The sequence below is a fragment of the Balaenoptera musculus genome, chromosome 6 (assembly GCF_009873245.2).
Source record: "Balaenoptera musculus isolate JJ_BM4_2016_0621 chromosome 6, mBalMus1.pri.v3, whole genome shotgun sequence".
NCBI lineage: Eukaryota > Metazoa > Chordata > Mammalia > Artiodactyla > Balaenopteridae > Balaenoptera > Balaenoptera musculus.
Window position 1 is genome coordinate 95,987,143 of NC_045790.1, and position 27,324 is coordinate 96,014,466.

A 27,324-nucleotide genomic window follows, 5' to 3' on the forward strand; every position below is an offset into this window, starting at 1 on the left:
TAAGTGGCTAGGTTGCTGAACAGCTGGATTTGTGTTTTTTTGCTAACTTTCCCTACTTCTGATGGGACGGCAGTGCCTGTCCTGCGTTGTGTAGGTGTGATTGTGTTTTAGCGTGTGTTGGTGTGTGCTTGTGAGCGAGGTAGGATGTGTCTGTGTATATGTGCGCACACATGATTTTCCTCCCGGGTGGCTGTGATGCCTTGAGGTGGGTCCGGAGTCCTCTGGCTTCAGAGCCCAACGTCATGGAGGGGGCTTGGCCCTCAGCCTCCAGTCTCAGGATATGGGGCAGAGTGGGAGTGATGATCCCTTAGCCCCCAAGACTCTTCTGGAACTGTGAGGGACATTTGTTTTTTCTTATAAAAAAGGCATGGTGTCAGACAGGGTGAAGGCAAGGGATGTCCAGATTTTGGGAATGTCCAAGGTGATGGGACTCTGGAATGGTTCTGATTTTAAAAGTATAGAAAAGTCCCTCTGTGTTTTAATGACCAGCCTGGAATCTGGGTCCTGAACTCCTTCAAACAGGCAGACTTAGGTCTCAGGGAGATGCTCAGAGGGGCCTCCTGCACCGTGCGCGGGACATGTGTGTTCTCTCTCCAGTCCCTAGCTCTCAGGGCCCTCCCGCCCTCCTGGAGCCTGCAGAGCAGCCCCTGCGACACTGGCAACTGGATGGCGGGGTGGTGAGGCACAGAGGGCACGGGGTGGGAGGTCGAGAAGTCCTCGGTCACTTGGGACTACAGGCCTGAGGACCGGGACACTCTGGCAGTCAGAGTAGGACCAGGCATGAGTGTGGTCCGGGCCTGGGGCTCTGGGACTCAAGTTCAAAACGGATCCCCTGCTAGAAAGTAGTGCGAGGTTGAGAGCACCAGCTTTGTGCCAGACCCGGGCTCACATCCAGCTCTGCCCTTCTTGAGGTCTGACTCTTGTGCATGGCAGTTTACCTCCCTGAGCCTCAGTCTTCCTGTCAGTGGAATAGGGTGATAATGTGACGATGCTGTGAAAGTAAATGGAATGTGTATGAAGTGCCTGGTGCAGGGGGTTCAATAACTGTGACATTTAGGGATTGGGATTGAAGTCTAAGCATGACAGAGGGTCAGAAGTCAAGCAGGAGGGCAGAAGTGAGATGCTGGCATGGGTGAGATCTGAGAGCAGTAGCAGTTCCTGTGCTGGACAGGAAAGAGCAAGAAGCACCCCAGGAAGGATGGCCTCTGCCAGGAGTCGCGGAGGTCCCAGAGTTAGGGCAGGGCTGCTCCCCTTGCCTCCTGACCCTGAGGCCTGAGGTCAGAGAGGAGGGCTGAGAGCTTACTTGCTTCAGGCCTCAGTTTCCTTCTCTGTAAAATGGGCATACTGAAACTAGCCCTGCATTCCCTCAGGGCTGCAGTGATGATCAGGTTCTTTGGACATTGTCCTCTCAATATGGTCATGGTCACGATGGACAGAGCATAATTCTGCTTCCTTCACGCAGTCCCACCCCCTCACACTGAGCAGGAGAGGGGCTTGCTTCCCAACACTGTCTCCTCTTCCCCTCTTCCCAGCCCCCAGCTGGCCTGGACTGTTGTCTGGACTGGCTCTGCTTAGGCTGGTGCCCAGGAAGGCAGAGGGGTCTCCTGTCCACAGCCCCACCTGGATGCGGGGAACAGGCTGTTTTCTGGAGCACCCTCCTTCTCTCCAGATTCAGCTTTGGGGCCAGTCCCCAAACTGTTAGCCCTGGGTGCTGGGACTGGTTTTCCAGAGCCGCGCCCCAGGCAGGAGGGGCCGTGGCTCTTGGTGGGGTAGGACTGGGGAAGTGCTAGCAAGATGCTGGCATCCCAGCTTCTGCCTGGGTTGAGGGTGGGCTGTGAGGTCCCTAAAATCCCTGCTGGCCGCATGGAGTGGACCGGGCTCCTGTCATCGTCCCTTGGCCTCAGTCTGGGCTTTCCGCGCTCACTCCAGAGTTTGTTTTTCTTTCTTTCTTTCCATTTTTTTTCTCTTCCTGTCTTAGCTGTGTGTTTTCCCAGAATTCTTATGGGAACAGGGTATTTTCCTGCCCCCCCCCCCTTCCCCTTGTCTGTCAGATTTCCTGTTTTACAAACTCGCTTTGAATCCAGGCCCAGGGCTGGTGGGAAGCAGAGCCTCAGGGGCCTCCCCAGCAGCATCCAAGGGCCTGGGTCACCCCGGGCTCCCTGGCCCTCTCCTTTCCTGTGCCTGGCCTTTGGGACAGCTGACAGGTGAATGCCGGGCACCCAGCCTGGAAGAGGTAACCCCTAAAGGAAGGAGGTAGAAGTCTCCTAACGAGGCGGTGGCCCTTGACCTCTCTAAGGGTTGCTGAGCTGGCTTCTTCCTCAGCCTGCCTGGGGTGCTCTACCCCATGCTGCACCAGGGCCCACGCCACATCCAGGGAGCCAGACCCCTTTTCTGACTTTAGCTGCCTTAGGCTGTTGCTCTCATACACCTGCTCTGAGCAGCCTGGAATTGCTCTTTGAGTGGGCAGGGGCTGGGCTTTCTGCACCCCTCCCAAAGCCTAACTGGGGGTGCACAGAGAGGGCATGCAGCAAGGTAGAACTGAGTTGAGCTAGCAGACCGCGCCGCACCCTGCCAGCTTTCCGCTGCTGGTGGGAGGCTGCAGCGCTGTCCTCACTAGCGGAGCACTTGCTGGTTCCTGCCGTGCACCAGGCCTGTCATCTAAAGTCAAAGCACAAAGGACTCTTCCCAGCACCATCCTCACGTTTTGCTGTAATGCTTATCATGACCTGCTTTGCTTTGGAGAGATCAGTGTACCCTCATGCTCCTCTGGGAGCCAGAGACCAAGGCCTCATGACCTGGTACCTCAGCAGAGCCTGGCATGCAGTAGGAGCTCAATAATTGCATGTTGCTTTGAAAAGAGCATCCAGATGGCAGGGCCCTTTCAGGGGACTTCTGAAAGTAGGGGTTGTGCACCTGCCACGCACACAGGCTTGCAGCAGGCACAGTGAAGTCATTGGCTAGTTCAGGTTCAGCCAGGAAACCTATCTGTGCCCTCACTTGCCTCCTCACCCGGGAGCCCTCACTGATACCTTGAGGCCCTGGCGGTGGACGACCCTGAGACCCCTTAGCACGTGTCCCCTGCCCCTTGGCCTGAGGTGGTGAGTGTGTGCATCCCTGTCTTCCCTCCCCTGTGCTCTGGGAGGGCAGCCAACTGGCCAGCTTTGTCTCTGGGCCCTCAGCATGGGGCCAGCCTTGGGCCGATGCTCCATGAACCCCTGGGGAAAGGAGGAAGGGACCGAGCAGGCAGTGGGTCACAGGTGAGGTGGAGACGTGCAGTGCAGTGGGCCCTTAGGTAAAGGGCTAGGCCACATGTCTGCCAGGGCTGAGGAAGGCGAGATTCACCCTTCCAAGGCTCTGCCTGGGCCCTTCCACATGGGCCTGGCTTACCTCCTGAGCTCCCAGCCTTCCTGCTTGGCCCACAACCCAGTGCTCAAGATGCCTGGACCAAGATAGGGACAGCGAGGGGCCGGCCAGCCTCCTTCTTGGCTCCAGCAACCTTGGAGAGGAAGGTGGCTCTGGGGTGGGGACTGTGGTCTTCGCGACCTTGGAGCAGAGGCAGCAGCCTCATGGCTTCTGGGAGTAACTGGGCAGGGCTGTGTCCTAGATCACCATCCCGAGGGGGAAGGACGGCTTCGGCTTCACCATCTGCTGCGACTCTCCGGTCCGAGTGCAGGCCGTGGATTCCGGTGAGTGAGTGTCTCGGGTGATGCCAGCCCGAGGCTTTGCAAACAAGATGTTGGAACTGAAAGGGGAGCCCTAAATGGAGCAAAGTGTCCTGGTTTTTCAAAACGAAAAGAATAATATTTTTAAATGACCACAGATGAAAGTGAGGTCTATGAAAATACACCTACTCTTTTTTTTTTTTGTTTTTAATCAAAATGAAAATAGATTTTTATATTTTGTTTCCCAATCATTTCAAACAGGAACTAAACCTATATTTTCAGTAATGGCTGCATGGGAAAATGAGAGTCATTTGTGAACTCGATTTGGAACCAGTATTTTATCCTATTCCAGCCTGATTAGCACTTATAAATAGTCATTCCCTCCCTATTTTTCACAAAGAAAAGACTTCTAGTCACAGAGTGAGCATCCAAAGTGGAGAAGCTGGGACATGGTGATCTGGGTGCCCCCATTGCCTGTGAGCCTGGCAGCAAGGAAGGGTTCTCAAGGGGTGGGAGGCCCTGGGGAGGGAGGGGGGCCTGGCGGGGCGGTGGACAGCAGAGAGGTCAGCCAGTACTGGGTATGCAGGCAGGGAGGAAGTGAGGGCAAAGGGGAACCTCCCTTCAAGGTCCCCGAGAGCCCCCGAGGTTGGCCCCTCATTCACAGATGAAGAAACAGAGGGGAGCGGTCCTTGTCCAAGGTCACTGTGGAAGCAAAGGACCCCGGGGCTTTCAAGGGGGTTGTGGGCTTTAGGAGCCCTTGAGTGGCTTTTCTTTGTCCCTGCAGGGGGCCCGGCAGAGCGGGCAGGGCTGCAGCAGCTGGACACGGTGCTGCAGCTGAACGAGAGGCCCGTGGAGCACTGGAAATGCGTGGAGCTGGCACACGAGATCCGGTGACAGGGGCGGCGGGCAGCCTGGGGCCTCGGGCTGAGGCGCACCTCCCCTCCCCAGACCTGGGCACACGCCTCGCCCGTCCCTCCTTCCCAGCTGTGAGCAATTCACTTTGCTCCTTGGGGAATCAGTTTCTTGGCCTGAAATTGGAAGGTTCAGGTTCTGAGCAATTTTGGATCCCAGAGCAGACAGCGGGGAAGAAGCTCTCAAACAGACCCTGTGGTTTGTGGTGCAGCTCCAGGGGGTCGCTCTCTACTTTAGCTCATTAGTTTTGCTACCTCAGAACTAAGCCCTTGGTTTCCTAAGGATGCGTAGATGTTGCCAACATTTTCAATTGCACAATTAAACAGTTATTCTTTAAATTTTGGGGTCCCCTAAATTTTGACCCTCTGGGTTAAAGCCCTCGTGGCCCATTTTAGGTCTGCTTCTAGAATGACCGGATGAGGGGTTGTACACTGGCCATGGCTTTCTTGCTCCTCCTTGATAATACTTTGTGTCCAGGAGGCACATCACTAGCTGAGTTTGGTCTTCTTTCTTGTTTACTTGGCCTTGGCCTCAGTGTCCTTCCCAGCCTCTGCCAGTCAACTAGAGCCGACCTAAGGGACCCCTTTGCTGTCTCTACTTGAGATGGCCCCTGCATCCCTTCCTGCTCTGGCGCTGGGGCTTTCCTGCCCTCTTCCCCTCTCTTCCTCTCTGCCCCCGCAGGCCCCTACCGTGGCTGACTTTGGTCTCCCCCCGACTCAGCTTCTCTTTGTGACTCCCTGCCTCCTCCAACTTCCAGGAGCTGCCCCAGCGAGATCATCCTGCTCGTGTGGCGCATGGTCCCCCAGGTCAAGCCGGGGCCAGATGGCGGGGTCCTGCGGCGGGCGTCCTGCAAGTCGACCCATGACCTCCAGTCGCCCCCCAACAAGCGGGAGAAGAACTGCACCCACGGGGCCCAGGCACGGCCAGAGCAGCGCCACAGCTGTCACCTGGTGTGTGACAGCTCGGATGGGCTGCTGCTCGGTGGCTGGGAGCGCTACACTGAGGTGACCAAGCGTGGGGGCCAGCACACCCTGCCTGCACTGTCCCGTGCCACTGCCCCCGCCGACCCCAACTACATCATCCTGGCCCCGCTGAACCCTGGGAGCCAGGTATGGACAGCTGGTTCAGGGGAGGTGAAGGGCATGGGTCCCTGAGTGAGGCCAGGAAGATGCGAAGACTCAATATTGTGTTGTGAGGAGGCTGCCAGGGGCTTGGAGCCGGGAGCAGGGAAGTGGGCTGTGTGTTAGCGCCAGCCTCTATAGGGCTGTCCTGTAGGGCTGTCCTGGGCAGAGACAGCAGGTGGGTCTTTGTGGCCTCAGGGCACAGATCCAGGACCAGGGGAGGTCACACGGTAGAAGATTTCACCTCAAAAGAAGGAAGAGCTTTCTGCCAGTCTGCACTTTTCCGCAGCGGAATGGGCTGCGTGGTAGGCAGTGAGCCCGTCATAGGAGCTATAAGATGGCGTAATGGGATGTCGGCATGTGTGCCCCAAAATATTGGTCCCAGGAGATACTCTGGGAAGAAAGTTTCCTGAGGTCAAATAAGTTTGAGAAACACCTTATACTCTCTTCCTCTTCTGGGAGATTCCCAATGCATATTAGCCTATTTGAGGCTCTGAGGGCATCTGCAGTGAAGAAGGTGGTTTACCCTTGTTTAACCGAGCATTTCTCACACTCCCCTGACGGTGCACCCTTTGTGGCGGGGTTGTTAGCGTCCCAAGTGCCAGTGTTTCACAGAACACACTTTGGAACAAGCTGCTGTCAAGGAAGTTGGGGACTTGGCCAAGGGGTTAGGCTTGATGACAGCTAAAGCCTCGTTCAACTCGAACATTCTGGAGGATTCTAGATTCTGTGATCCCTCCAGGCCCCCCTCTCAGCTCGTTAGCGGGACTGCTGTTTTGCCCTCGTGCCCTGAGATGCTCCCCTCCTCTCCCCAGGCCAGGGCTGAGCAGCCTGCCTGGTGGTTGGCCCCGTTCCTGGGGCTGAGGTAGTTCTCTGTCTTTCCCTCGCAGCTGCTGCGGCCTGTGTACCAGGAGGATGCCATCCCCGAAGGTGAGTCTCTCCTCTGCTGCTGTGCCCTCTGAGCCCCGGAGAGATGGCGAGGTTAGCTGCGAGGCCGGGCCCCACCTCCTCCTCTGAGTTGGGAGGCCTTCCCAACAGAGTCAAGATCCCCCCACATATTGACACAGACTCTGTCTCCTCTTGGGACCTTTTTCTCCCTCACTGAACCAGTGCCTCTCTTCCTTGGAGCCTGAACTGAGGAGGAAGAGAGGGCATCTTCCCAGAGCAGTCTAACAGACGGTGTTCAGGACTCAGGCATTCAGCTGAGGTTCAACCAACGTTACTGAGACACCATGGTTGGGCCTGCTCGGGAGGGAGGCACGGAATTTGGAACTGGGAGGTTCCAAATTGGAGTCGTGTGAGTTTGAGCAACTCATGTCCCCTCACTGAGCCTCAGTTTCTTTATCTATAAAACAGGGCTGATAATTCCCACTTCAGAGGGTTGTTGGGAGGATTGAAGGAGATAATGGTTTTGAGTAGCAGCCTGTTTACTGAGTGATGTTACACAGAAGTTAGCTGTCTTTGAAGCGCACAGATGTCTCTGCTGTGTGAAGGGATTTTTCCCCTTTGTCCTTCAAATCCTGGCCTTATTTTTTAAGGGCCAGGGAGAGAAGCTGGGCTCAAAACCAGTTCCTTCTCCCAGGAAACCTGAGGTATCAGTGTTGATGCTGGAGTTGGCTGGGCATTCCTTTAGGCCCTCTCTGCGCTGGCCTGAGTCTAGCTGGCTGGAGTCCAGATGGTATCTGGAAGGTTGAGACCAGCCTTGCCTGGTGGTCCATGGTGCTGACCTTGGATATGCTTGAACCCTTCCTTCAGAGCTCACAGAATGCCCTTTGACCTTCTTCTTTGTGAACGGCCTTTTCCCAACCACTTGCAGACTTGCTTCCTTGCTGTCCCCCTCTGTCAGTAGCATGAAGACGATGCTTGCTTAGAGCAGGTGCCCTTTGGAGGGAAAAGGGCTCCCATCAGGCTCAGAGTTGCGGATGGAAGCCGTCTTTATTCTCTCCAGGCTGGGGCATTTGGGTGTTAGGGCTTGGTCTGTTGGAAATGAATCTGTGTTCGTTCCGGAGAAAAGTCTGATGGTGATTCAACACTGAGTTTTAAAAAAGCTTTTAGTTGCCGCATCGGGTTAGAGTGGAGATGTCACTGCTAAATGGTGACCCCGTTAAGGGCAGGGCCTAGGCCTGCTCACCTCCGTGTGTCTGATGCTGGTCCCAGGGTCTGACAGACAGCACGTACTCAACAGAATTTTATTTGAGTGACTGACTGAAGGGGAATGACTCTGGTTGCCTCCAAGGTTTGCAGACTGCTCATGGGGGAAGGGAGCTGGAGAGGTGTGTGGGTTGAGGCAGGCTGGTGTGGTTCCTTCTCGGCCGAGAGATGCCTCTTGGTGTCCTCCCAGCTCGTGTCCACATTTTGGTTCCCCTCTGAGAATACAGTACTTAGTAAACCAAGAAGGGCAGAGTCACGCAGGCTGCGGGAGAGGGACAAGCAAGGAAATGATGCTGCTGTTAATAACAGTGGTAACTTTTGAACGCATTATATTAAGAACTTGACCTGACTTCACTTATTCTTCACGATGATAATTATTTTGGTATCCAAGGACATCTTTGCTCTTTACCAGGGATCAAATATTCCTAGCTCCTGGTCCGCGGGTTCAGAGGAAGGGGTGGAATTCAGGGTACAAATCTTCCCTTAAACGCACTCAGGGTTCTCCAGAGGCTAAAGCTGTCGCCAGGGTGCCGACTTCTGTCTCCTCCTCTGGTTGAGCTGCTCGGCCTCCTTGCAGGAGGGTGGGTGGGTTGAGCCAACCTGAATAGAATGGGGTCTGGTGCCCTTCTGGGGCCTGGGGTGCCTGCCCGCCTGTCGTTGGCGTGTTCTCCAGGGCTGAGGGTGCCCTTGGCATTGTCCCTTGCCCTGTGAAAGCAGCCCAGCCTCAGATTCGCCACGGCCGGTGGGGGGGGCGATGGCTGCCAGGGCTCACCTTGGAAGCCGGAGCAAAGCCTAGTAATTACTGTTTGGTCAGTGAAGCAGGTGTTTAAGGGGTGATATGGGGGTTTGGACCAGAGGGTGTAAGTGGTAGCAGGTGGGAAGTTAAGGAGTTTGCCTTCACAGAGCTCAGTAGCTGGGTTATAACTTGGATTGTTTTTAAAAAAAGATACTTCAAAAAATCAGTTTTGGAAAATCAAGCCCACTTGCTACACACTATCCAGGGTATGTGGAGATGGGGCACGAGGGCATGCCACATAGGTTGGGTTGATTCCGCTTTGTACCAGTTACTGGCCAGATGACCTTGGGCAAGTCCCCCAATCACTCCAGGCCTCAGTTGCCTTGTCTATAAAATGGGGCTGCTTCCCACCTGAAGGCAGAGGTGTATGTCAAGTGGCTTATTCATGACTCTCTAGGCCCAAGGCAAAGATTCTGTGACAGCCCTATGCAGCTGGGCTAGGGCAGGGAAGAAGTGGATTCCTTTAAAGGTCAGACTGGGGGCGGGCAAAGGCCCAGATTTTGGCATTAGCAAACAGCCCCCTTCGTTAAGTTTGGTCTACTTTGCCTTGCTTGTCAGCCCTGTGTGGTTTTGCCTTCTCTGGTCTAGGCTCGGTTGTGTTAAATTAGACTGTCTAGTTCCAGACTGACCCTGTGATCCCCGTTCATGGTACAGTTTGTGGCGCAGCAGCCCTGTCCTAATGCCAGCCCTGACGGGTGGATTATTCGTTGTCTTGGGTTTATAATCCTCGTGCCCTCACACCCTGGTACCATTCACCAAACCCTTTCCCATCAGGTCTCTCGTGTGTGCCCTCACCTGCCCTGGGGCAGGCAAGGCAGCAGTCTGTTTTATCTCTGCTTTGCAGTGGAGAAAACTCTGGCTCAGGGGGGAAGGAACCTGGTCAGGGTTACACAGCCAGTCTCTGCGGAGGCCAGTGCTCAAGTTCAGGTGTCTTGTCCAACTCAAATCCAGTGCAGAGCTTGCGAGCCAGGATGGGTTCTTTCAGCAAAGGGGCCAGTGCCTGGCAGCACAGAGCCCTCTGGGGCGGACGTCCAGGGCCGGAGCAGACGAGGAGCTGGGTAGGTACTTCCAGGCATCTGCCCCCCGCCCCTGTCCTGGGCTCACGCTCTTTTTACTCTTCTCTAAGTGATTCCCTGAAGAAGCAGGAAGTGGTTTAGGTTATTATGGTTCGAGTGCTGTCCCAAGATACTGCCGTGATCGGTGGTCACTTGTGTGTGTGGGTTGACTTGTTTTTCTCACCCTGCTCGGTGAGGAGGGGCATGGGGTGGGTAGAGGAAGCAAGTGTGAAACCTTCCGAGCTGAGTTTTTCCCCTGAGACTGTGGACCACGCGTTGGTGGGGAGCTTCCCCGAGATGTAGCTGGGGGTCAGGCCACCTGTTCACCCCCAGGCTGCCAGGACTGGGGGTGGCGGAAGGAGACCTGGGCCCCAGTGGGCTGCGCATGCAGGTCAGGGAGGGCTGATCAGTTGCCCACCTGAGAGCAGGGACCCTCGGAGGGGGCCCAGGTGTGTGCGGAGTCTGAATGCCCTGGAGTTTGTCTCCTACCTGCTTGTGTCCAAGAATTCCTGACTTTTTAGCTACTCTGTGTTTTGCCTTTCTGCCCATTGGATGAGACATGATAAAGATCTGTATGCCACCCCTTGTTCAGTGTGAGGGTGCGTGTCCTGCTGTGTCACCTTATAGAGGGACTCCCTGCAGCTCTCTGCTCTTTTCCCTGGGGGTGATTCATTCTCTCTCTCTCTCCCCCTTTTCTGATGAGAATAATTTGTGAGTTGATAGCCAAGCCGGGGAATACCTCCTGGCTGCGATGAAGCCTAGGATTCCCAGAGTCCCTGGAGTATCTGGTTAACTTGCTTTTCCAAGTGGAGAAATCACAACAACAAAACCACAATAAGTTAGCAGCTCACTCTTATCGCGCACTTACCAGGTCCCAGGCATTATTCTAGGGGCTTTACTTGGAGTGTCTCATTTAATCCTCACAGCAACCCCATGAGCTTCGTACTATAATTGCAGTGAGGAAACCAAGACTCTGAGGGGGGAAGTGAGTTTCTGGTGGTCACCAAGCTGGGGAGCAGAGGAGTGGGATTTGGGTGCAGCCCTCTGGCTCAGGACTGGTGCTCTTCCCCGGGAACTGGAGCGGCAGGTGGCCCTCCTTATTCCAGACTGACTCAGTGAGCCAGGCCACTCCAGCCCCCTTGGCTAGTAGAAGGCAGACCCCCATAGATCCTGAGAAAGCCCACTGTCTCTGCTATCACTGCAGAGACATGACCTCCAGTCCCTTTGTTCAGGGGACCTGGGAGGCAATGAAACGGGCCAGCAGTGCTGGGTGTGCGCAGGGAGCAGTGGGGATGGGGACAAGGGGGAGCACACATGCTCTGCCACCCGGGACGCTCCATCTGATTGCTTGTTTCATGTGGGACTGTGGGCCCGGTGAGGTCACATCTTCTGATTTTTCGAATCTGAGAGATTTTCTGATTTTTAAGTGTACGAGGCCAAACCGATAGGTCTGATTCAGGTCCTGGGTCACCAGATGAGGAATGCTGCCTTCATCGTAGTTGGCGGTTCCCAGCTCTGTCCTTGCCCTGGAGTTGCTGGTTTACACGTTAGTATCTCTCACAGAGTATGAGGGGATTCCTTCCGAGGTCTCCCTGTCTTCTCAGCGCCTTGGTCAGGGCCCGGCACATGGTAGCTGCTGTTGTTAATGGCTGTTAATGGACTGAGCCTGTGTCCCCTGTTTCTGCAGAGGCATGCCTCTGCAGGCGGGATAGAAATGCCTCATGGTCCCCCATCTCTGTTCCACAGAATCAGGGAGTCCCAGCAAAGGGAAGTCTTACACGGGCCTGGGGAAGAAGTGTCGGCTGATGAAGACGGTGCAGACCATGAAGGGCCATGGGAACTACCAGAATTGCCCGGTCATGAGGCCGCACGCCCCACACTCAAGCTATGGCACCTACGTCACCCTGGCCCCCAAGGTCCTGGTGTTCCCCATCTTCGTTCAGGTGAGCTGATGGCCGACCCCAAGGGCTCCCTCTGGAGGAGGTGAGAAAGAATAGGGTCCTTCACTCCGGGACTCAGAGATGGGACCTCGTTCCAGGACTGAGGACCCCCTTTTGGGAAAGACAAATAGCTTTAGGGGCTCAGGATTCTGGGGGTTATACTGAGGGAGCAGAGGTTTCCGGGAGGAGGAACAGGAGAGTGGGGGCAGGGAAGCTCAGCAACAAGTGGGTCCCCCCTCCCCTCCCCTCCCCCTCCCCCTCCCCTTTCTCTGGGGCCATTGCAGACACGCTACAGCTGCTGGTTGTATTGGCACAGGGCCTGTGTGCTGAGGGTTCTGCTTCCTGGCTCCTCCAGTGCTTTGTTGTTTGGAGATGACCAAGGGAGAGAGCCTCGAGGTCTGGCATCTTGTCTGGCCATCAGACATCTTAGCAAACATGTCTGGCCGGTACTAGCTGGTGGCCTGAGATTATTTAGATCTCCCTTCTCCTACTTTTCTCTCTTTTTCCTTCTCTTCCTCCCCATTTCCAAACCTTTATTTATTCTATCACCCAGTTATAACCAATGTGAGCATTTAGATATCTTTCCTGTGCATATACATATTTAAAAAAAACCCAGACAGATCTTATTGTATGTTTTATATCCTGTTGCCTTTTTTAAGCAAGAATTGCAGCATGAACATTTCCTACATCATTAAATAAATTCTTTGAGTCTGTGTCTTGTACCGGTTGGACACTACTATATGGATGTACCATATTTATTTAACCGGTTCTCTATTCTGTTCAGACACTTGTGTTATGTCTACTCTTTTGCTATTGTAAATAACTCTGTGACGAAGATCCTCATGCATGAATTGCCTCTTGGATTATTTTCCTTGGGGGAGATTCCAAGAAGCGAAATGACTGGGCTATGGGTCATAAACATCTTAAAGGCTCTTTATGCATATTTTGAAAAATTGCTTTCCAGAGACACTCTTAGTTTATCCTCTCATCAGCAACCTAGAGGGGACATGGCCCCAAGAGCTTCATTTCTGACCATGCCTGCCTTCTCTGGCGTCCCATTCTGGGCCTGTCACTGGCCAGTGGATCTTAGAACTCATACTTTTATAGGACGCTCACAACGCAACTCTGGCAGGTGACGCGCCTCTCCCCAGACAACTCCGTGGGCAGGGTCTGCCCTTTGCCTTTCTCTGGGTCTCTTTTCTTTCTCGGGATGTAACCACAAAGGTCTTGGAATCCACGGGATTTATTTTTCATTTTCATTTTAAATTTTTACAAAAAAAATTAAAAATTAGTTTTTAAAAGTTATAAAAAACTTTTGAGTTGTAAAATATATAAACCAAAAATGGCATAACACTTAAATGCAGAGTTTAACGGGTAATTATAAAGCGGATATTGACTAAGAGAAAGGACTAGACCATTGCCACCACTCTAGAGGCTGTGTATCTCTCTTCCTGATTACGATGCCCCCTCCCCCCGAGACGTACCCACTAACCTGACTTTATGATAATCATTTCCTAGCTTTCCTTTAGTTTTACCACCTATATGTGCTTTCCTAAATGACTTCTTTTTGAATATTGCTTAATGAAACCATATCTCATATCTTCTTTTGGGCCTTGCTTCTCTTGCCTCACGTTACTTGTAAGATCCATCTTGGTTGTTGTGAGTAGTTGACATTTGTTTCGTTATCTTTCTTCCAGCACCTTGCTTGGTGTCAGGTGCCCAGAAACCATGTTATAAATGTGCATTCACGAGGATAAGCCCTGCTGGGTAGTCCAGAACTTAGGGAGTTTTCTTCAGGCTGCGTGGGGGCAGGGCTCCACCGTGGGTATGGGGCAGGGTCATGTGGTGGGGTGAGAGGTTTGGGTGAGAATTGGTCCCTGGGAACTGACAGCTGAGAAGGACTCAGTGAACTCAAGTGTGTTATGAATGTAGAGCGGGAACTGGCCTGGCCTTGAAGGGACTCAGGTGACCAAATCTGGCATGAGGCTCTCAGGATACTGCCAGAGGCGTCCTGAGAGCCTGGGCCTGACAGCATGAACAGGACAGATGGGGGAATGTGGGGGCCGGGAGCGCCCAGGAGCTCGGTGCAGTGGGGGAGCTGGGGCGGGCGTGGGTGGTAGGGTCGGGAGGGGGTGGGGAGGATGGCAGAGGCCGACCATGTGGTTGGACTTCCTGCAGCTAGTGTGTGAGGGCTGGTGGGGAAGGTAGCAGCAGCAGTTCCGCCCAGGATGAGCGTCTCTGTCTTTCTGTTTCTGTCTGTGTATGAGGGGGCGTGTGGGCTCTGGGGGTGTTGGGGCAGGGCTAGAGGTCTTCTGTGGCTGGCTTTGGCAGGCTGCCTCCCCCTCCCTGTCCCCTTCCCTCCCCCTCCCCTCCCCTCCCCCTCCCCCCCATCTCCACCAGGCCTCTTTGAACTGTCCTCTTTGTTTTCAGCCTTTAGATCTCTGTAACCCTGCCCGGACCCTCCTGTTGTCGGAGGAGCTGCTGCTGTACGAGGGGAGAAACAAGGCTGTCGAGGTAAGACACTCACGTTTCCCGGGTGGGGTTTCTGGTGGGCTTCATCGGCCATCCTCCAGGCCCCTAACTTTCCTCTCTTCCTGATGGTCTCAGAATTGTACAATCGGGGTAGAAAAGACCGGAAAAGGCCTCCATGCCCTCTTTACCAAATGACTACCCAGCTTTTTTTGGTATATTTCCAGTGATGGGGAACTCGCCACCTCTCAAAGCGACAGAGTCCATCTTTGATGGTTAGAGAGTTTTCCCAACCCCTAATGACGTTCCACTGTTTATCCCAACTTCCTCTAAGGAGCAGGAGAGATGGCATTTCACCCCAGCTGTGATGAACGACTTTGTGGGTGAGAAGATTAAAGCTGTTAGCCAAAGAGAATTTTTTAGAAGAGCACCCGTTACCTGGGTTTTTGGGTGTATATTAACCCAAATCCCAAATCCTCTTCTGAGGGATAAGTCTGTGATCTCTCTTTGGGCTCTAGCTCTGCCAACAGAGGCCTGGGTGTGTAGGTCATGCTACTTTTCCTGGGAGCGGGCCCCGGCTTATCTCTAACTGGGGGGATTTCACTCGCCTACACCATCCCCAGAGCTGGCCAGGTTCCGGCTCAGTCTCACAAGTTTAAATCTACTTGGGAACAGAAGTTGGAGCCCTGGGGTCTGACTGGGCTACCTGGGAGGCTTGAAGAGAGGGTAGGGGGCTTGCCTTCAATCAGGCCCTGATTCAGAGCTGGCAGCGTGGCTTGGCTGAGTTGAGTGGCAGCTTGGGGTGGTGGAAAGATCAGGAAACTTGGAGGCAGAAGGCATGTAGCCAGCTCTTGCTCCGCTGCTGGTTCACTTACGACTTCTTCCTTCTTCCTCAGTCTTCCCATCAGAACAGTGGGGGTGTGTGTGTGTTTGAGGCAGCAAGGGCAGGGTCTGAGGTCAGCTGATCTCTAAGGGCCCTTTCAGCCTCAGCATTCCGGGACATTTTGTGTAGTCGTGGCTAAAGCAGGCTGCTTTTGTTCTGTTTGTGAAACAAGCAGACCAGAATTCATATTTTCCAAATGAGCGTTGTCTTTCAGGGGCGCTCCCTGGGGAGACTGCAGGATTATTTCTACCACACTGGTGTTGCTTATCACATTTCTGGGCCTCCTCTTCGGGAACTTTCTTAAGAACCTTGGCATAACTTCTGAATTGCCTCTGTGGGAGTAAAACTTCATCTGTTGCGGGGGATTTGGGTTTTAGGAACGAGAAGTCCTTTGGAGCTATGCTTGGTGAATAAGTGTGTGGTGGAGCTCAGTCAGGTAGCCAAAGGTCACAAACTGAGGTGTGGATATAAACTCACAAGACTCAGAAGAAGGCAGTTAGAAATGGCAGCCACCGTGGAACACATTCATATGTCTCAATGTGCTCTTTTCTTCCCCTACTTACTCACCATTAAGCCTGCAAACCTTGAGCACTTGTTATTTGTCCTCACTGTGCAAGTTTTCCATACTTGATCCCAGTTAACTCTCCCAGCTCCCCGAGGAGAGGCACGTTTGTCCCGACTCAGTAGATGAGGAAACCGAGGCTCCAGTGAGATTAACTAGGACCTGAGGGTCTCAAGACTCCTAAAAGGTGGAGCCATGATTAGCACTTGGGATCTCTCTGGCTCAGCAGTTCTTTCCAGGATCCCATGCCGGCTCTGGTGTGTTTGTTTAAAAACAAACTAACAGGGCTTCCCTGGTGGCGCAGAGGTTGAGAATCTGCCTGCCAATGCAGGGGACACGGGTTCGAGCCCTGGTCTGGGAAGATCCCACATGCCGCGGAGCGGCTGGGCCCGTGAGCCACAATTACTGAGCCTGCGCGTCTGGAGCCTGTGCTCCGCAACAAGAGAGGCCGCGGTAACGAGAGGCCTGCGCATCGCGATGAAGAGTGGCCCCCGCTTGCCACAACTAGAGGAAGCCCTCGCACAGAAACGAAGCCCCAACACAGCCATAAATAAATAAATAAAAATTAAAAAAAAAACAACAAACAAACAAACAAAAAAACTAACAAACACAAGCTGAAGCCAGGGCCTGATGATAGTTAAAATCTGTCCAAAAGCTCTTTGCCTAGTGGGTCTTTGGAGCCCTAGAACTAAGAGACCCCCTTTTGACGGTTGAAAGAAATGATTTGAAGACAAGGAAAAATAGTGCATTTCTTTTTCTTGAAATATGATAGGAAGTAAATATGTGGCTCTTAGTAGCCTGTCGTGTTATTCAGGCCAAAAATATAAACCAATTCAAGTGGGGTTTGGAGAAGTTCAGAGAATCGCATCGTGGCTGGGCCCTCAGGAGCCGTCCATTCTAACTGCTTCCCTGTAACTTTCCAGCTGATCGTTTTCCAGCCTGTTCTTGAGTCTGCTGAGGGAGCCCTCCCGGCAGTGGTTCTATTACCAGAGAGCCCTAAATTGTAGAAAGTTCTCCCTGGTGCTCGACAGAAATCTTTGTTCGTGGAACGTTCCCCCTTGGCTCGTTGTCCCTTCTCTTCTCTGGGCATGCTCCGTGAGCTGATCCAATCCCACACCGTGAACTGTCCTCATCACACGCCCTCCCGGAAGTCACCAACTTGATTAACGTGCCCTGAGATCAAATCAGCGTTTTGGTACAGCCTCATTTCTACATTCAAAGAATGGTTACTGAGCGTCTACGATGGAGCCAGGCCCTGTGCTGGAGGTTCCAGGAGTCCTATGGGGCACAAGACAGACATGCCCTCACTTTACACACTGACTCAGGCACCAAGGCCTTTGCTGCAAACCCTGCCCTCAGGCAAGATTCCTCCGAGGAAGCTTGGTTAGGACCACGTGGGATTAGTGATCCTTCAAGTCGCAAGGATTTCCTAACCAAGCGATTCCTCTCCTCTTGAGCCTTTGGGAAAACAGCTGTGTCCCTGGAGCAAGTGTGGGGAAGACAGCTGGAGGCCCCCAGGGCCTGCTGTGGGAAGCAGAAGGTAACTGGGCTGTGGAGATGGGCGTCTCTGCACTGCGGGCTGCTGTGGCTCCCGCCGGGAGCAAGGCCCGCAGGGTGCTGGTGAGACGGGAAAGGCGCCCACCTGCCCTCCCCTGGCACCCTTGCCTCTCTGCCCTGTCTCCCGCTGTGCGCCAGCTCTGTCCTTTCCCTGACCCGGCTTTTGGGGAAATTCTTCGTTCAGGCCTTAATCACTTCCTGTCTAGACCACATTCTCAGCTCTGGGAATCTGGGCCAGAGCAGCGACCTGGGTCTTTTCTCACCTTGCTTGTGCCTCTTCTCCACTTGCCATCCATCCAGCCCTCTCTGGGCCTGGGTTGTTTTTTGAATTTTTAGCCTCCTGAAGACTATCTCCTCTGACCCTTCCTCTGCCAGCTTCCCTGTGGGTCCAGAGACCACTTCCAGGTTTCTACTGAGTGGGTCAGGGGAGCCTGAGGGTTTGTCTTGTGCTCGCCTAGTGTAGAACTTTCTCCTTTCCACTCATTGGATGTTGAAGTCTTCTTCTCAGACAACCAACCCCTAAACTCCTCCTGAACTCTGAGATCATTTTCTTCCCTTCCCTTAACTTCATGTTTCTGTCTCCTTTGTTCCTCATTTTTGGTCCCTGCTTGGATTCTTTCACATTCAGGGACAGGACAACTGTAGGCATATTGCTACCTCGCCATATTGTGAGAGCTTTGGGGTCAGCCAGACCTGGGCAATGGTCTCTGGCTGTGTAGCCTTGGACAGGTCACTTAACCTCTCGGTGCTGTAGGGTCCTCACCTATACATGAGGGCAATGATGTTAGGTACAAGTGAGGAGCCACTGAGCAGAAAGTAAGTGCTCAATAAATGGAGGCTTCTGTGGGCTATGTTGGGTCAGGGCTGTGATGGGAAGGGGTTTGGAGAGAGACACTGCCAGGATGCCTTCCAGCCCAGGGTTCAGGAGCCCTTGTGTTTGGTCCCCGTTAGATAAGCCAGAGCCCCTGAATGCCTCCTGCTCAAGAATGCCCTCTATCGTCTCTGTGGCCCAGATTCCCTCAAACCTCTGTTTGCCACGTAGTCCTTTGAAAAACACTTATGTATTTTTAAATTATAAAAGTAACAGATTCTCATTGCAAACTAATGCAAATTAAACAGAAATGTATAAAGTCAAGTCCCATTCCCCACATTGAAGACTGTGATGAGTATTTTAGACATTAAAAAATGTATAAATACCGACAGATTTACAGTTTGGTTTTACGAAGTTGGATTATACGCTAGGTATTTTTTGGACATTGCACTATTTCGATTTATGATGGACAGATTTCCATTTCTGCCCACATAGCTCTACTTTATTCTTTCAATAGCTGCATAAAATTCTACCACATGAAGGTAGCATAATTTAGTTTATCCATCCTCTCTTAATGGGTGTTTATGTTCTTTTTTAAAATTACAAAAATTTGTAATGCTGAGAACATCCCTACATGTTCATATTTATATGTCCTTGTAAGTATTTCTATAGGCTAGAGTCATAGAGGTGGAGTTGTTAGGTCATCTTTAACAGTCTGACAGCTAAATGTCAACATGTTGGCTTTCTAATCTTCGGCAACAATCCAGCACACGCTCACTGTGGCCCTTCGTAGTGCATGCCGACCTTCCAGCGGACTCTTCTTACCCCAGATGCGATGAAATGTCAGATTTTGACACCTCAAAGGGAATTCCACATAATTAATAATATTTTGTTTTCTTCGGAGAATCTAAAATAGGGTTTTTATTGCTTTTGACTAAAGGCCACCGCAGGATTTACAAAACAAAGAACAGTGTACTCTTTACTGGCATTAGAGGATCAAGTGGATTTTTTTTTTAGCATGAAAATATGCTGAGCATGCCTGATGGTTTACCTATAATGTCTAAAAATATCTTTCTCCTCTATTTTTGGAGCAGCTAGTGCATAAAAGAGATTAAAGTTCTGTGCATGTCTGTGTTGGAGCATAAGTAACTGGCTTTTTCTTGAACTGATTGTGCATGAACACAGTTAAAATTATCTGCAAGGAATTTGGTAAGGATGCTCACATTGCATGATGCTTCAAATTCACTGTCTACACAGACCTTGTGAAAGAAGCCTGTAGGGAGCTGGGCAGGGACGTTCCCCCCTGTTTGCACAGATGAAAAAAACTGAGGCAAAAGGGATTCAGCAGACTTAACCAAGTTTTCACGGCTACTTAGTGGGGCAGGTGCCTCGACTTCTGACTCCAAGTCCAGTGCTCTTTCAGCCAGACATTTAGAGGAGAATGCAAGCAAATGTGGCACATCCTGCAGCTCAAGGGTGGCTCCAAGCCAAGGGCACTGGGCTGGAGATTCCAGAGGCGTTTGGTCAGAGAGGTGGGCCTGCGGGGTGTCGGGCTGTTGAGAGGCTGGCAGAGGCCGTCTGGCATGGAGGATGAGGATGAGGGCTGATTTTTGTTCTGTTATTTTTTCCTACTGTGAGGAGTAGGCAAAAGGGCAGTCTTGACTGCAGGTCAGGTCTCTGCCCTTGGCTTAGGCCACGCTGAGCATCTGCTCCTGGTTATGCCCGAGATGATGGAGACTTGTTACCTGGACTCCCAGGGGAGGCTGTGGCTTCTGGCCTCTGGGACAGCAGAACAGCGAGCTCTGTTTGCTCTCTCCCTGTGCAGGTGACGCTGTTTGCCTACTCTGACCTGCTGCTCTTCACCAAGGAGGATGAGCCAGGCCGCTGCAATGTCCTGAGGAACCCCCTCTACCTCCAGAGCGTGAAGCTGCAGGAAGGTGAGTGCATGCCCGAGATGCCCTGGACTCCTCTGCACTCTCCCTGAGTCCTCCTGCTCTGGGCAGCATGGATGGGATGTGTGCCCCTAGGTCTGGTTCGCAGACACTGGCGTTCCAGTCTAGGCTGGCAGGCCCCCGTACACCCTGAGCTTTACCGGGAGGCTTCTGCTCCAGTGAGGTTTCAGGGAGGCTTGGGAGTGGAGTGGGAAGAGCACTGGGTTCAGACAGACCTGTGTTCAAATCTTGGCTCCGCCCCTCACTACCTGTGTGACCTCAGGCAAGTTCCTCAACCTCTCTGAGCCTGTTTCCTCATGTGTAAGTGAGGACACCAATAATATCTCAGAAGGTTTTTGTGAAGATTAAATTAGGTCGTTTATGCAAAATGGCTGGCCCACACTGTGTGCCCAGGCAACACATCCGGGACAGGAGCACATGGGAGGGTGAAGCGAGTCTCGACCCCACGCTTGCCACGGTGCCCTCCCCTCCACTCGGGAATGGGAAACCAGCGGGAGTATCTGTCGAGTGGTTTGGTTTGGCGCCTGAGGTCTCTGCTGAAAGGGGCTCAATTTCCTCTCCCAGATTATGAAAACAACACCAGACCTGTTTGAGCATGGGTGACAGGGGCAGGGAGGAAAATATTACCCAGTGAAAGAATTCTGTTTTGACGGGTTTTGCTCCAGGAAAACTTCCTGCCTGTTTGCAAACCCGGCCTGCGTGCTCGGTGCCCCCGCTGTTCTTCCTCCTTAGAAACCCAGGCCGTGTGAGAACCTCCATTCTCGCAGCCCCACAGGAAGTCGCTTACAACTTCTCCTTCTCTGCCTCCGGCTTTCTCCTGCCCACTGACCACGGCGGCCACTGAGGGGGAAAAGCAAGTCACCTTGCTTGGGGCCAGCCTCTCCTGCAGGGTGGGCTGGGCCTGACCAAGGTCATGGGGAGGAGCAGCCCTCTGAGCAAGTTCAGCTGAGATCCTGGCATTCCAAGGAGCCCCCCAGTACCCGCGGGAGCGGGGCGGGCGAGAGCTGCAGTGACTCTGCCCTTGGCTTCCCCGCTGCCCTGCCCCTCCCTCTGTCCCTCACGCCCAGCTTCCCCTACACACCCACTCTCCCGTCCCTCCCACCCCTCTGCACACACATGCAGTGCCCACCCCCAGCTCCCACTATCTAGGACCCAGTCAGATTTGAGGGGTGCTGGTGGGGGGCTGTGCTCGGTAATCCACGCTGATTGATTATAAGAACCATCACACAAGTCGGGCTCATCACACAAGTCTGGGGCCTGCAAGCCCAGGACCCTGGGCTGCTCAGCCTCCTGCTGAAAGGAGGGAGGGGGAAGCGGGCTTTCAAACTGGCTGAGCATTGGGTGCGGGTTGGGAGCGACAGGGCAGAGGAAGAGCTGAGGGCAGCAGCTGGGGGCGTGAGGGCCTGGGCGGGCTTTGCTGCTGACGTGCGGTGTGGCTTCAGCTGCTCCTTTCTCCCTTTTCTGGGCTGCGGTTTTTCTGACTGTGAAAGCAGGCTTGGGCAGTCCACTGTGTTCCCTCCCAGACCTGACGTGCCCACATGGACCCCGAGGTTGCTCTGAGAGGCTGGACGGTGCTCATTTGTCTGGTCCCCACCCCTAGGCCGGGTGGGGGGAGTCCGCTGGGAATTGGTTGGATCTTCCTCTCCTGGAGGCCCCAACCTAAGGCTTGAAGCGAGAGGCAGGGTAAGCACCATCTTCCACTGGGCGGCAGCTGGTCAGGGTGGGTGGCGTGAGGCCTTGGGGGGTGGCAGAGAAACCTCCCGCCTGCCGGGTCGCATGTGAGCGCCAGCCTGTGCGGGCATGGCCTCCTGGGACCAGAGACTGTGGGTGGCCAAGACCAGCCCTGCTCAGGAGAGATGATACAGCCTTTGGAGCCTATTGGGTTGGCACGTGAGGGGGTCTGTGTGTGTGTGTGTGTGTGTGTGTGTGTGTGTGTGTGTGTGCGCGTGTGTGCGTGCACGCGCCTGTCCTGGCTGGCCGGGCAGTTGTTCTGGTGCGAACTGTCTTGCCTTTCTCCAGCGGTGTCAGTCAGCAAACACAGCGAGTGTGGCTTTCCATGGAGCCAAGGAGCTGCTGGGAGCGAAGGAAATGGCTCAGAGACACTGAGCACTCAAGGTGCACATTCCAATGCTTAGATGTGTTTTCAGGCACTTGTGGGGAGCCCTTGCCTCCTCCCCTGCCCCCGCTCCCTGAGACAGCCTTGGGGGTCCCGGGGTTTGCAGAAGTCCGGTGACCACCTCTCCAGCTGTCGGAGTTGGAGCCGCAGGACCCGGTGTCCTGAGTCCTGGCGCCCGCACTCCTGCCCGCCTCCCCACACCCCCAGAGACTCGCTGCAGCAGCAAGGGCCTGAGCGAGGCTTTTAAGAGATGCATTTGGGGCCTCAGCTGGAGCTTCTCTTGGCAGGATGGTCTCTGATTAACATTGCTCATGACTCCTAAGGTTTCTTGTCTCTTTCAAATCAACATGTGTGGAAAGTTCAGTTTGGGGCGGAGAAGATGGTGAACAAGGAGCACGCCCAGCCTTTCCTGCAGGCTGGGGCTGGCGAGGGCTGTTCCCTGGCCGAGGAGGATCTGCCCCACCCAGGGACCAAGGACTCCCTTGTGTGACATGCCTGATGTGTGCTTGGCTCTGCTGGCCGGGCCTACTCCCAGAGCTGGGCACGGGCACAGAACATCGTGGGTGCCCAGTGACTGTTTGTTGGGTGAATGAGTGTAGGACCCAAGGGGGATGGGAAGCGTGGCCTCAGCTTGGGGGCTGGGGTGCACTCCTCCCTCAGGGCTCCCGGCTGGTGGCCACTTAAACCTTGCCCGCCCTCCTCCTGCCCAGCTTCCCCCGAGCTTCAGCAGGGCTGAATGGCAGTGTAATGGGAACAGGCGGAGAGCTGGCGGAGAGCTGGCGCTAACAACTGGGACATCTCCGGTCAGCCGGGGCCCATTGTGGTCTCTTCCTGCCTCTGCCGCCCACTGGCTTTGCTGTTCTTTGTGTTTCTGCCTCCCGGGTGGCCAGTATCCCACCCACAGTGTGTCTTCCTGACCTGCTGTGGTCTCTCAGGATGGCCTGGAAATGTCCAGCTGATTCTTGGGTTCACCATCCACCCTGAGGAGCCCAGGAGCCCCATCTTGGAAACTCAGCTGCTTAGGTCCCGGCTGCTGGAACACTTGGAGTTAAATTTAGTCGGTTGACATTTTCTGAGCACCTCGTCAGAGCCCACCTCAGTGCTGGCCGCCAGGGTGAGAGCAGAGGACGAGACACATACATTCCCACCTCCGGAGCGCATGGCCAGGTGAAATGACAGATGAGTAAACCGGGAGAGGGACAGAAGTGTGACACAGTGGTCAGAACACAGGCTTTGGAGGCAGGCGGCCCTGGGTTCAAGTCTCAGCTCTGTCACTTGCCCACTGCATGCCTTCTGCAAGTTGTTTTCCTTCCCTGGGCCTCAGTTTCTGCATCTGGAAAATGGAGACAACAGCCCTCCTGGCCTGTCTCACAGGTGGAGAGGACTTGGTAACTGGTTGATCTGGGGATCTCAGACCAGACTTGACAGAGCTCTGGGAAAATGACAGAGGGGTCAGACCTGGGCCAGGAAGCCATCTCTGGGCTCCCCCCAGCCCATGACTGGGGATCACCCTTGCATAGCCCATGGTCCATGGCCCACATTCCTTGATGGGAAAGAGGGTTCACCCAGGAACCAAATGGCTCCTTGTTAAATTTCAAAATGGTGAAAGTGGTTGGAGTGTTGGATGGAAAGCCCGAATGTGTGCTGCCTCACTGTCCCTTTTCCTTTACACCCGCCCCCATTTCCACACTCTGGGAAGTCCAGAGCCCAGTCCAGTGTTTTGGAAGGGTTTCTGGTGGAGCTGAGGTTTCTCTCCTGGGTCAGCCACGCTGCAGCCTCCTTTTCTGCAGCTGCAGCTCCTTACAGGCACCCTTGGCTCCTGAGCCTTGCTGTCCTTTTATGAGGCTCTGAGCCATGCTGAGTGCTGCCCCCGTTCTGTCCTTCTCCCGAAGTGCTGCCAGCACAAGGCCATGACGTGGATTTCAGTGAAGGTGTGCAGATTTCAGTGAAGGTGTGCAGTAACGCAGGGGTGCGATGGTGGGGTGTCACGGCACAGAAAAGTTTCAAGGCGATCCATCAGCGATCCCTCGCCACTGGAAATATGTCCTAGACTGCATCCCCCGACCTTGGCCTCCTGTCTCCCTGAGGCTCCCATCTACCTGGCTTTCCCCTCCCTTCTAGAACCTGCTCTTCTCTCACTGCCAGCTTCTAAAACCCAAAATTCTGTTATTTTCTTACACAGATCTTTTTGTTTCTCCCTTGGCACTAAAGTCTGCTTCTGGAAAGTCAAGGAAACGGTCCCAGTGTGTTTTCTTAAACAAAAGAAACCACCTCCCCTTGTCTCCACCCTCAGCAATGCAAGGAACTGGCAGAAGCTTTGAAACTAGAGGTTTCTTAAACACGATGGACTTCTTAGGCAGGGCTGCCCCCTGCCCCCCAACCCATCTCTAGGTGGGGAGAAGCAGAAGGATTTATTCTACTTCCAAAGCAAACCCCCATTTACTTATGAGCTATTTTTATCTGGCCCTGGCTGGCATCCCTGGCCTTAGGGATAGATTTGCCCAGGAAACTGCCCATATGCTTGCTCCAAGGGGGCCTGGCCTCCACCCACATGAGGACCTCACTCACTACTTTTCTCAGGAATAGGCTTGACCCACCGTCTCTGTTTTTCCCTTGCCACCTTTACTTTGCAATGCAGTTTGGTTTTTTTTGACAATTTCTTTGATTCAAGTATATGTTGAGGGTTCTGCGTTGAGCCCAGCACTAGTCCTGTTTCCCTGAGGGGACAGGGGGCTGGGTAGGGCCTACGTGGTGGGCTTTTGAGAGGCAGGTGTGTAGTGGTTCGGAGCGTGAGCTCTGGGACCAGGCTTCCCGGGTGTAAATCTGGGTTCTTCCCCCTTCTACCTGAGGCATGTTACTCACCCCCTGTGCCTCAGTTTTCTCACATGAATCATGGATGGTAGTGACCCCTGCCTCATAGGGGTTGTCGTGAGTGTCGAGTTTATGCACACGAAACATTTGGCGCTGTGGTTGGCACACAGTCCTGGGCACTCTAAAGCTCTGTGGCAGCTTAAGCATTTGCTGTTATGTGTGCTGTATGATTGCTTCCCTCTAAAAGGATGACCTGCCTGGTGAGGTCGAGTGCTTGAAATACAGGAAGTTCCTAACCAGCCCTGGCCTGTGCTCAGATGAGTGGCCCACAGGGAGTGCTGCCAGGTTCCGAGGAGCAGCCTGCAGCGGTCAGGGAAGGCCACCTGGAGGAGGAGGCGGGGCTTCCTCACAGTTGCCATCCCTTGAGCACAACTTGTGCTTCTCCATCTCCATGCCTTTGCCCATGCTGTTCCCTCCTCCCGGAGTGCCCTGTCTTCCCATCTTGAGTTCAAGCTCCAAAGGGTCCCCCTTTTGTCAGGAAGCCTTCCCTGACAGCTGTGGGTCATCTCTTGGCTCTTGTGTTTCTGAAGCAGGCTGACCAAATCATCTTCCGCCTTAGGGTAGGTATCCCGCCTCAGCTTCTCTGCTGGAGGAGCGGGGAGTGGCCGACAGGCCCTCCCAGCTGCCTCCCAGGTGGAGAGGTTTTTGTGAGTGGTTGAGTTTGGGATTCTAGACCAGGGGTGAGAGGGCTCTAGGAAAACACACTGAGGGGTTGGGCCTGGGCTGGGAAGCCATCTCTGGGCTCCACCCAGCCCGTGATTGGGGATCCCCCTGCATAGCCCATGCATTCCTTGGTGGCTCCTTGTTGAATTTCAAAATGGCAAAGGCAGTTGGAGTGTTTAAAAGAAAACCCAAGTGTGTGCTGCCTCCGTGTCCCTCATCGCAGGGGGCATGGAGAGGAAGAGGCCTCCTGGGATGGATGACAGCTCCCTGTACCCCACTGCTTGATGCCCAGAGGGTGCTCCTGGCTACCTCTCATGGGGTGAGAGCTCAGTATTCCTTGGGTCAGGCTGACCTGCAGGCAAAGGCCTTACAGCTGTGTCTCAACCTAATTAGATATTAAGTGGGCTTTCCTCCAGAGATTTCCCTGCCCCTCTCTTCCTCTTTTTACAGGAAGTACCACACACAGCCCTCTGGGTGAGACAGCTGGCTGTGCTTAAGCAAACAGTTGAGACTCTGTAACCAATTCTAAAGCAAGTCTTACTTTTTGTTCCCTCAAAGGTTCTTCAGAAGACCTGAAGTTCTGTGTGCTGTATCTAGCAGAGGTGAGTCCTTCCCCCTGAATCTGAGGAGAGAGGTCTGTGTCCTGGTGCTTGAAGGGAGATGTTGGGCCGGGTTCTAGTGCAGGTTCTGACGCTGCCTCCACACCAACTCCTGCCGTGGCTCCGGGCAGGTCCAGAGTGGCAGTGTCCTGCTCTGTGGAATGGGAGCAGCAACCCCTGCCCCTGTGTCTCTCACCTCTGTGTAGAAGAGCAGTGGACGTGAAGGTGCTTAGAGGGGACAGAAGGACACTGTGGTCTCCTGCTTAGGACTTCCTGGTCTCCAGCCCCTGCAGGGGCCACAGTGAGGGCGTGGCCTGAGAGCCAGGCATCACCCCATTCATTTGGTAGTCCTTCCTCTAGAGAGTGCCCTGATTCTTGTGCCCACCTCTTTCCTCCTCTCTTTCTAGAAGGTACCACCTATGTCCCCTCCTGCAGGGTCTTGTCAATGTTTTAAAAGGCCTGAAGGTAACTGTACCCTTACCTGGGCCAGATAATACAGGTGAAAGAAGCCATCTAGCGTCTGTGTTGGGGTTGGAGTGATACCCACTCAGTGTGACTGGTGTTCCTCAGTTCCTCAGACTGGTTATCTCAGTCTGATCAGAAGCTCAGCTAGACGGTGCGCCTTTGCTGAGCAAAATGGGGGCAAACAGCTTACTGCTTGATGTGGTTTGGGAGATAAAATATCATTACCAGGGGTTTAATCAAAGAGGGCCTTGGTGATGAAAAAGTTGAGAGCCACTGAGCCATACAAATCTTTTCAATTTTCAGCAAATTTTCTAATCCCAGCCTCGTACCTCTGCTCATATGAGTCTGCTACCAGTTCCAAGCAGGGATTTATTAGACCCTTTCCTTTACCCAGTAACAGTCCTGGGAAACTGCCTATTCTGTGGGAGAATCTACACTGGCCACACGTTATGGGTGAGGCCTGGTCTACACTGGCTGGCCAAGAGGAGTACACCATTTTGAGAAGGAATTTGCATGTTGTCCGTGATTGGAAAATCATTCCTTCAGTTCCTGGCTAAGATAGGAGGTGCAGGGCTTCAGGCGAGTCCCTTGGGTGAACACAGACCCCTGAGGACAAGACAGTTGATGAGAAGTTAGCTTCAGGGGACAGCAGGGAGTCAGTGGACCTGTCAAAGGACAGTGGACCTTGTCAGAGCTGAGCCGGGGACCCCTGGCAGCCTAGAATGGCCACTTGAGGTCC

At 53.7% G+C, this 27,324-nt stretch overlaps 1 protein-coding gene across 7 annotated transcripts in view; it reads left to right on the forward strand.

Moving 5' to 3' along the window:
• The window catches only part of RGS3 (regulator of G protein signaling 3), a 129,306-nt gene that overhangs the window by 33,064 nt on the left and 68,918 nt on the right, over window positions 1-27,324 (forward strand). For 5 of the 7 annotated variants that reach the window (XM_036855444.1, XM_036855448.1, XM_036855453.1 and 2 more), the window contains 8 exons: window positions 3,605-3,686; window positions 4,447-4,552; window positions 5,332-5,683; window positions 6,586-6,625; window positions 11,444-11,640; window positions 14,068-14,151; window positions 19,745-19,856; window positions 26,080-26,123. In XM_036855444.1, the coding sequence (XP_036711339.1) occupies window positions 3,605-3,686; window positions 4,447-4,552; window positions 5,332-5,683; window positions 6,586-6,625; window positions 11,444-11,640; window positions 14,068-14,151; window positions 19,745-19,856; window positions 26,080-26,123 (1,017 nt within the window). Of the gene's footprint in view, window positions 1-3,604; window positions 3,687-4,446; window positions 4,553-5,331; window positions 5,684-6,585; window positions 6,626-11,443; window positions 11,641-13,834; window positions 13,898-14,067; window positions 14,152-19,744; window positions 19,857-26,079; window positions 26,124-27,324 lie in introns of those variants that run through there. The other 2 variants (XM_036855445.1, XM_036855450.1) reach the window with 2 other exon arrangements.